This window comes from Oreochromis niloticus, unplaced genomic scaffold (assembly GCF_001858045.2).
Source record: "Oreochromis niloticus isolate F11D_XX unplaced genomic scaffold, O_niloticus_UMD_NMBU tig00000852_pilon, whole genome shotgun sequence".
Taxonomy (NCBI): domain Eukaryota; kingdom Metazoa; phylum Chordata; class Actinopteri; order Cichliformes; family Cichlidae; genus Oreochromis; species Oreochromis niloticus.
In genome coordinates, this window is record NW_020327258.1 from 37651 (window position 1) to 47540 (window position 9890).

The window sequence follows — 9890 nt, forward strand, 5'->3', positions numbered from 1 at the left end:
CTCCAGCTGAAACAGAATGCTGAAGCGGTCCTCCGGACCCTCCAGCGAAGACGGACGAAGGCTGGACAGGCCCCTCGGACCCTCCAGCGGAGACGGACGAAGGCTGGACAGGCCCCTCGGACCCTCCAGCGGAGACGGACGAAGGCTGGACAGGCCCCTCGGACCCTCCAGCCGACACAGAATGCTGAAGCGGTCCCTCGGACCCTCCAGCGAAGACGAATGTTGGCTGGACAGGCCCCTCGGACCCCTCCAGCGGAGACGAATGAAGGCTGGACAGGCCCCTCGGACCCTCCAGCGGAGACTGAATGCTGAAGCGGTCCCTTGGACCCTCCAGCGAAGACAGATGTATGCTGGACAGGCCCCTTGGACCCTCCAGCGGAGACGAATGCTGAAGCGGTCCCTCGGACCCTCCAGCGACGACGGAATGCTGAAGCGGTCCCTCGGACCCTCCAGCGGAGACGAATGAAGGCTGAAGCGGCCACTCGGACCCTCCAGCGAAGACAGACGAAGGCTGGACAGGCCCCTCGGACCCTCCAGCGAAGACAGAATGCTGAAGCGGTCCCTCGGACCCTCCAGCGAAGACGGAATGCTGAAGTGGTCCCTCCAGCTGAAACAGAATGCTGAAGCGGTCCCTCGGACCCTCCAGCGGAGACGGAAGGCTGAAGCGGTCCTCCGGACCCTCTAGCTGAAACGAATGAAGGCTGGACACGCCCCTTGGACCCTCCAGTGAAGACGGAAGGCTGAAGCGGTCCCTCGGATCCTCCAGCGAAGGCAGACGAATGCTGAAGCGGTCCCTCGGACCCTCCAGCGACGACGGACGAATGCCGGACGGGCCGCTCGGACCCTCCAGCGAAGACAGACGAAGGCCGGACGGGCCGCTCGGACCCTCCAGCTGAAACAGAATGCTGAAGCGGTCCCTCGGACCCTCCAGCGACGATGAATGAAGGCTGGACAGGCCCCTCGGACCCTCCAGCGGAGACGAATGGAGGCTGGACAGGCCCCTTGGACCCTCCAGTGGAGACGGAAGGCTGAAGCGGTCCCTCGGAACCCCCAGCGAAGACAGGCGAAGGCTGGACAGGCCCCTCAGACCCTCCAGCAAAGACGGAATGCTGAAGCGGTCCCTCGGACCCTCCAGCGACGACGGACGAATGCCGGACGGGCCGCTCGGACCCTCCAGCGAAGACAGACGAAGGCCGGACGGGCCGCTCGGACCCTCCAGCTGAAACAGAATGCTGAAGCGGTCCCTCGGACCCTCCAGCGACGATGAATGAAGGCTGGACAGGCCCCTCGGACCCTCCAGCGGAGACGAATGGAGGCTGGACAGGCCCCTTGGACCCTCCAGTGGAGACGGAAGGCTGAAGCGGTCCCTCGGAACCCCCAGCGAAGACAGGCGAAGGCTGGACAGGCCCCTCAGACCCTCCAGCAAAGACGGAATGCTGAAGCGGTCCCTCGGACCCTCCAGCGACGACAGAATGGCTGAAGCGGCCACTCGGACCCTCCAGCGAAGACAGACGAAGGCTGGACAGGCCCCTCGGACCCTCCAGCGGAGACAGAATGCTGAAGCGGTCCCTCGGACCCTCCAGCGACGACGGAATGCTGAAGCGGTCCCTCGGACCCTCCAGCGAAGACAGATGAAGGCTGGACAGGCCCCTTGGACCCTCCAGCGGAGACAGACGGATCCCGGACGAGCCCCCAATTCTGTTACGACCCGGCTCATAGCCGCAACATAAAAGAAGATGAATACCAGATGTGGGATGAGAAGAGGCTTTATCTTAAAAATGGACAACCAGGTTGGCTAAAAATGGCTGGTGCCACTAAGGCAAACACAACAAAAGAGATGGACAAAATGGTAGACAGAGAACTAAACTATACTGGGAAAACTAAACTACCGACCCTGAACAGAAACACAAACCTGAACACGAATAACCGCGAGCAGAAAACAGATGACGGTTGGCAGCAGAGAAACACACGGATGAGACATGGTGGATACACAGACGGACCAGCCAAACTACAAAGACAGAGGACGCGACTTAAATACACACAGGGAAACACAGGGAGATTACACACAGGTGGGGAACACAGCTGGGAATAATCAACCAGACGAGACAGAGGTAAAACTGAACACACTCACATGAGACGCAGACCTTCACAATAAAACAGGAAACGAGAACACTACACCAAGACGCAGACCTGACACTGAGAGACAGACAGAATGACACATGGAACCTGAACTAAACTAAACGTGAGATACAACCGAGAACAAATCCTTAAACATGACATAAAACAAAACACTGACAACATTAAATCATAACAGTATCTAAAAGTTTTTAATTAAATTGCTAAGCAGATAAGCTACTCAAAAAAACCACTGTGTTGGAATAGGAACAGGAAGTGATACTCTACCGAAGAGAAGCGCGAACACCAAGTGACAGCGCCACCAGGGAGATGGATAGAGTTTTCGCTTCCAAAGTTCAGGTTCATAATTACGCTGTTGCATGTTCCTGTTCAGTTTCACAGTCTTTCATCATTATTTCCATAGTTAGTCATAGATTTTTCCCAGTTTAGGTTTCAGTTTAGTTTTGCCCTTGTTTCACCTCACCTTGTTTTATGTTTTTTGGTATCAGCCACAATAGAGGCTCGTTTTTGGTTTAAACATTTAGAAAAAAAAGTCAGTTTCACTGTGAAATTCTAGCTTCGAGGATAACTTTGTCTTAAACTGGAATGTTGGATCATCCTATAATATGGAACTGAATTGTCCTTGTGTTTAAATAGTCTTGACAAGCACTGGACATCTTCAAAACCTAGTGCTGATTACAGCCAACCTGGACTAGAACCAAAAACATAACTGAACATCCTATCACAAGTTAGGGTTCAGAAATTGAAGGAGGAATACAAAATAATGACCACTGATCCGACCGGGTGAAATTAGACGAAGATTTAATGACACACGTGCGGAGAGATCTAACCCTGTTCTCACACAGCATCAGATCTCTGTCTACCAATACTCAAACAAAGGTTTTATAGGGTTGGGGTAATACAGCCCCCCCCCTTCATGCATAAAGCAGACGCAATACAGCGTACGTCAACCCAAAACCACAAACGTTCAGTTGACTTTTGACACAGTTTAAAAGAACATCGCGTCTTCGCCTCCATGCAGGTGTCTTCCCCCACAGCTCGTCTCACCGCTGTCGCTTATCGCTGGAATCAGCAGATCGGTTTCCTGAAACAGCTCGGTCGCGTACGCCGGCACTCTTGCAGTTATAGCAGAATTAAATCTGAACTCTTTACCACAAAATGAGCCTACTACTATGTGTATGTATGTGTGTGGTTATGTCATAACCGCAGCTGCACTTTGTCTCACCTCTCACCTTCTCCCCAGACAAAGGCCAGCACATACACAACTGAAACTGATGTGTAATATATTGAATAAATGTCTTACTTAAATGGTACTACTTAAAACTTAATCAAAGAATGTAAACAAATAAGAGATCATAAAAATAACCTGATATACATGTCTTGTAAGCGTGTGTTGCGATCCTTGCACAGCTCCAGTCAAACTCACAGTAGATTGGCTGATCATAACGCCGACCAAAAGTTTTTTGACCCTCACTTGACCAAGGAGCGACAGCTCTTTAATAAGCACAAAATGCAATTGTGTATAGATGATTATAATCATTTTCATAACAGAAGTTCCAAAGGTTTCAAAGGTTGCCAATATGTTCGCTCCTCCTAATATAGTCTAAAAGCAACCCCAAGCAAAACAGATTAAACTTTCACCTATAAATGATTCCCTCTAACTAAGTGTGTGTGTGTGTGTGTGGTTACGTGTGTGTCTATGTGCTAACCACAATCGCACCCCATTTCACCTGCCGACTAGCTCCTGAAAACATGTAACTTCCTGTCTTATTTTGGCACCCACTGTCAGAGTGTTCATTGTCCTGGTAGTCAGTGTGTGTTCACACAGTGAAAAACAGTTGTACAAAAACCTCCCTCAATCAGACTGAACAGAAACTGAAGTGACTGCTGCAGCTGGAAGATACTGCAGAGACTGATACAGTTCACTGAGGACACACACACACACACACACACACACACAGGCAAATAAATTTTCTCTCAGAGACATTCAGCACAACTATCTGCTTGATTAACTAAAGAACAAATGTGGGCCAGTCACCGAAACCAAGATCAGTCTTTGTAATGACCTTTAACCTTAGCAGTGGAAAAAAGCCACTAAATCCATAACAAGCCATAAAAATCTGAAGACAAAAATCTGGAAATGTTCCAGATTGTTGAGGGTCAAAATAAAAACAATACACCTGTGAATCAAATGTTTTACTGTAAACATATCATGAAATATTAACATGAGAGAAAATGCTGTTATTGAACTGAAGGTGTTTTCAGTTTTTGAGTATTTTCTCACATCATCATTCATTTACATACATTGACACTAAAGACTCTTTCTTCTTTAGACTTGCTTTGTAGTCTGGTGAGACTGTTTCCGTCGCAACCAGGTCCCAGCATTGCTTCAGGTACCAGTTTGTCTGGTACAGGTGAGCAACACCACCAACAACCTACCACACACATTCATGTAACTTTGAATAAACATAAAAATAACCTGTACAATTCTAAAACTCCTTTTTCAGCTTTTGCCAAAATGCAGATCTCCTTAATGGTTCTTTCAGCCTGTGTTTTATTTTACCAGTGTAAAATAAAAACATCATGTTGGAGTGCAGAGTTGGTCTAAATTCTTCTAAATGAAAAATATATTCATCAAGTGCAGGTTTGTAGATTTGAATAAAATAAAATGTCTGATTCAACCAAAATTCACTTTGCAAAACATCTTTATTACCTAAAACATGAATGTTGTCATTATGAGAAAGAAAATAACAGTTTTAGTCTTTATTTGTTCTTAAAAAAGAAAGATGGGGAGACAGTTACAGAGTTGAGAATGAGAGCATTAAACCAGTATCAGGTTGAGTCAGGTCAGGACTGGGAACACTGGACTCTCCTCAGTGGCTCTGAGACCAGAGTCTGGCAGCCCTGGGTGGCCTCACAGGTCACAGAGCCCACCTTCATCCAGCGGTCTGCAGGGAGCCTCAGGGTGCTGCTCCAGCTGTAGAGGCCGTCATTCTGCAGCACCACGGGGCTCCTGCTCTCCTCCCAGCTGATGCTGCCACTGCCATCCACCTTCCAGGACAGCCTCCAGTCTGAGGGGAAGCCCTTGTTGGCCAGACATGTGATTGTTGCAGTCCCCTGCTGTAGCTCCTCACTGGAGGGGGGCAACACTGTCAGGACGGGACGGGTATCACCTAGGAGACACCAATCAGCTTAGAGCACAGGGAGCACACAGCTGTCAATCAAACCACAGACAGTCGGACACCTTTACTGTAAGAGCTGATTTTCTCCGTTAAGAAGTTTCTGTCAGGTGTTTTTTCTGCTCCACCAGTCATTAACTCACACATTGTTTCACTTCCCTTTAAGAAACCTCTCATGCATATCAGCACAGAGAGAATCATCACACAGTTTGACCTGAAATATGTTCAAACTACACTGGAAATAAAAGAAGCAGATGTGGCAACATTTACAAAACAAGTTTAAAATCATCAATATTGTAAATGACTTACATTAATATTAACTGGAAACAAATAAATAGAATATATATTCAGCGACACAAAATGCTCTTCATGTATATCTAAAACAATTTTTAAAGTTCACATAAACTCAAAGTAAGTTCAAACAATACTTGACAAACTAAAGACATCAGAGATCATATTTATCTATATTTTTTCCAGTTTTAATTTGACTGAAATGTAGACATAACATTTTGACAGAGCAGATCTGAATTAGCCTTCATGAAATGAGACGATGATAAAAAATTCCAGCATCAAACTTCCTCTAAATTTTCGAGCTTTTCTCTCAATCAAAAATCAGAAACGAAATAGTTTAATGATATTTAATAAAAAGACAATATTTGATAATAAACCAGAATAAACTTACTTCCAACATTCAGTCTGGTTCCTCCACCGAACGTGTACCACAGTGATACAAACTCATTGAGACGCCGTACAAAAACCTCTGACTGTAGAGAGACACGGCTCTCTGACTCTGAAACAAACAAACTCAACAAAATAATTCACTGTTTGCACAGCAGCCATGACTCAGCTGATATGACTCCTTCAAATAACATCACACAAAGTGAGATGAATTACAGTTAGATCCATAAGTTTTTGGACAATGACACAATTTCACAATTTTACTCTGTACATCAACACAGTGGAATCTGACTTAAACAGTTAGGATGTGATTGAAGTGCAGACCTTCAAGGGCCACAAAACTCAGTGGTGGCAGATTTATTCTCTTATGTATTAATCACATATTTAATCATATCACATTAGTGATAGTAATATCACTTTCTCATTTAGGTATATACATGTGCACTACAAATAGGCCTTATGCTCTATAAAACACACACTGACACCGTGCGGACATTGTAACGGGAGACATTAAACAGATAGTGATGCAAATTTTTAGGTGACGGCTAAGCAGAAAACAAAGAAAACAAACAAGGTCATAATTCTCTCTGTGAGGAGGGGGTCAAGGATGAGCTGGACTGATTCAGCCAAAGGACTAGATGATACAGTCCCTGATAATGCATTGCTTTAAATGGAGAGACTCTTGAGGGATGGCTGTTATGAGGAAAGGCAGCCCAGAAACTTTACCAGCAGCACACATCGTTGTGTGCCTCAACTTTCGGTCTTTTACCCAGGATAATCTGCCATTTTGGGGGGGATTAGAGATCTGATCTAGGTTATCATATTAAGATTTGGAACACATTGTCATTAGTGGACCTTGGATTCATTGGGTGTTTCGGCCATTATCACTAGACACCCTCATCCAAGGAGGCCCTGCCAGGGTTGATCAGGCCCCGGAGTCCCTGGTTTGTGTTAAATTGTTATTTCTTCTTTCTTCTGTTTAGTTCTCTACAGTTTATTTTCTTCTATCTATTCCCTGCGACTGAGAAATATTTAATGAAATACTTATATTTATGGAGCCTCACTTCTTCAAAGGGATAGAAAAGGTGATAGACAGAAGTAAGATAAGAGGGACAAGATAGGAGAGAGCAGAGAGGAGAGCCGGAAAGGGGGCGCCCAATGTGGCTTCCCACAGCTCCCCGCCAGATCGGGCTGTACGCTCTACCTCCCCACTGCCTCCCAGAAAAGGGAAGAAAAGCAGAGGGAAGAAGAGCAGAACATTTTCCTTTCCTTTCTTTCATTCCTCCTTTTGGTTTCACTACCATGAGGTTAACTGCACAGTCCCCAGGAGGCCCTGAGACAGCTGTATCAGTCAACCAGCAAAACTTCTAATGCTATGTTTTACCCCTTTGACGCCCCCTGTTGAGGCAGGCCCACCACGGGTCGATCAATCCTGGGCGTGTATCTCGCGGTTAGCTGACTGCCTTAGCTGCCCAAGTGATGTCAGCCCTTTTTAACCATAGCCAGCAACTGGTCCTCTCAGCAGTGTTAGCTAATTCTCTTATAGCCTGCCAGCATATATCTCTATACTGAAGGCACAGAGATATATGATATGCTATGGAATGTTATTTGTTTCGAGAGTGTTTGGGAAGGTTTAACAATAATTCAGGGCGGTGTCCTTCCTCAGAAAACTGTTTGGTGATCGTTTTCTCCACATTGCAATTTGTTAATTAAATCACTTCAAAACACTCACTGGGTGTATTGCAGGTTATTGTTGAAGTTTCCACAATAACTCCTCATCCTTTAAGGGCAGCTGGTTAGGAATCACAGCCATATTTAGAGATTAGCCCCCATTTACAAAGGCACACAATTAATTGGATAAACAAAGATAATTATAAATACAGTGGAACCCCGACTTACAAAATTGTTGAAATAAGGTGACTTGACTATTGAAGAATATCATATTTCTTTGGCGGAGAAGGTCTTGGGTGGTTTTTTAAATTTTTTGGGGGTCATTATCCATTTATACTGTGAAGGGTTGTCCAGTGAGTGTTGCAGCACTTGGTTGAATGTGAGCAGAGAGTATAGCTGTGTACACTTCACATTTCGCCCTGTTACCTCTATCAGCAGTAACATTATCAATAAACACTAGTGGCCCAGCTACACTGGCAGCCAAAACCATCAGTGCCATAACTTTGGTTCCAACATCTTTGACAGATGATGTGATTTGCTTCAGATCAGTTTTTCTCCTTTGTAATTTTCTCTTTCAATCATGCTGAAAAAACTTCATCTTGGAACTGTTCCTGCTCTTTTAAATGTTTTACTGGCAAAGTCTAATCCAGACTTCCAGTTCTTTAGTGTAACTTGACAGTAATGAAGTTTTTTTGATCTCTCTTGATGTTTGATTTAGTTTTTCAGCTGATTGATGATTTCTAGGACCTCATAATAATGCATGCAAATTCATCTCCTGAACTCAAAATAATTTGTTTTGTCTTGGAAAAATGAGGAAACATGTCTGTCTGTCCATGAATTGGGTTGTAGTAGTCAGTCGTTCAATTACTTTTTGGTGTCTGGTGAAAAAAAATTCTTGTGGGATAAATGTGCACACGTTATCAACTCAAATATAATCAGAACTTTAGAAAACTGACTCTGAGATCTTGTTTATGTTAATTTGATTGATTACTAATTACTAACCAGCATCATGAAACTGATCCAAGTCAGTGTTGGAACCAGTCCAGGAGAAAAGTCACACCAAAAGTTTAATTGCCTTGAAGATATCATTCTTCATCACTTTTAGAGCAGTAACTGAATGAATGTTTAAATCTGCTTTTAGTCTACAGCACCTGTTTGTAGATCAGAAGAAGACTTAGAGATCCTGAATAAATAAAAGATAAAAAACAAACAAACAAACAAATACTTGGGGCCTGGAAAGTGCATCCTAGACCAAAAAAATAAATTATACATTTTTACATTTTACTCAAAACGTGCTGGCCGATTGAACAGATACCTGTGAATTCACACTGTGATGACTGCTTATGTAGTCATGCTGAAGTCAGTCAGATCATTTCCATAGAGAGCCACTTTGCATCAGCAGCACCATGCTCCAGTGCTCTAGAGTGGGAGGAACTGTGAACATTAAGTGTAGGACCAGTCAGAATGTTAATGTTTGGAACAACAACCATCTTTTAGCCTGGTACCAACAGAAAGATCAAGCAACTCCTAAAATGCTCACTTACGGTGCTAGCACTCGAGTATCAGGGATTCCAGCTCATTTTACAGGCAGTGGATCAAACTCTGACTTCACTCTAACCATCAGTGGAGTCCAGGCTGAAGATGCAGCAGTTTTCACTATCCTAACAGTCAGTATGTGTTCACACAGTGAAAAACAGTCGTATAAGAACCTCCCTCGGTTGGAGTCTGTGACACAGGACCCCCCCACACACGGGTTATGCTTAGTGTCTTTTTATTTTGAAAATAATCTGCGGTTTTTGGCACCCGGCTCGGACGCAGCCACTCCGTCTCTCTGCCAGCATCATCTGCTCCATCTCACTGTGGGCACACAAAAAGACATCTCCCTCATTAACACAGTCCCGTACACCTGTTGCCTCCCCGCCTCCGTGCCGCCCAGAGAGCTCACTGTGTCACCCCTCCTCTGCAGCAGGCCAGCAAACCACGCCCCCGCCACAGACTCATTTTTTCCCCATTTTTGTCATTAACTGTCATTCGCACATCAGCCAATTTAACTCTCTCTTTTCCCGACATCTCTTCTCTTTCTCCCCAACTGCTCGTCAACCTTTCAACTGGTTCATGGTGAGCAAACCTTCTTCAGGAAAACCATTCTCTTTTGCAATCTAACAACATACTTCTGCATTCCAACCCCCATTTCTTACCATACGTCAAAACCAATGTTTTGTTACT

The 9890-nt window shown here is 45.0% G+C and overlaps 1 gene segment (V, D, J or C); it reads right to left on the minus strand.

Moving 5' to 3' along the window:
• Positions 1–4884: 4884 nt before the first annotated feature.
• LOC109199878 (Ig kappa-b4 chain C region-like) lies at positions 4885–6055 on the minus strand (the record flags this gene model as incomplete). The annotated part of the segment is given in 2 exon segments: positions 4885–5309; positions 5998–6055. Coding segments are annotated over 2 exon segments (384 nt in total), but the record flags the coding sequence as incomplete, so codon positions are not given.
• Between the last annotated feature and the right edge of the window lie 3835 nt (positions 6056–9890).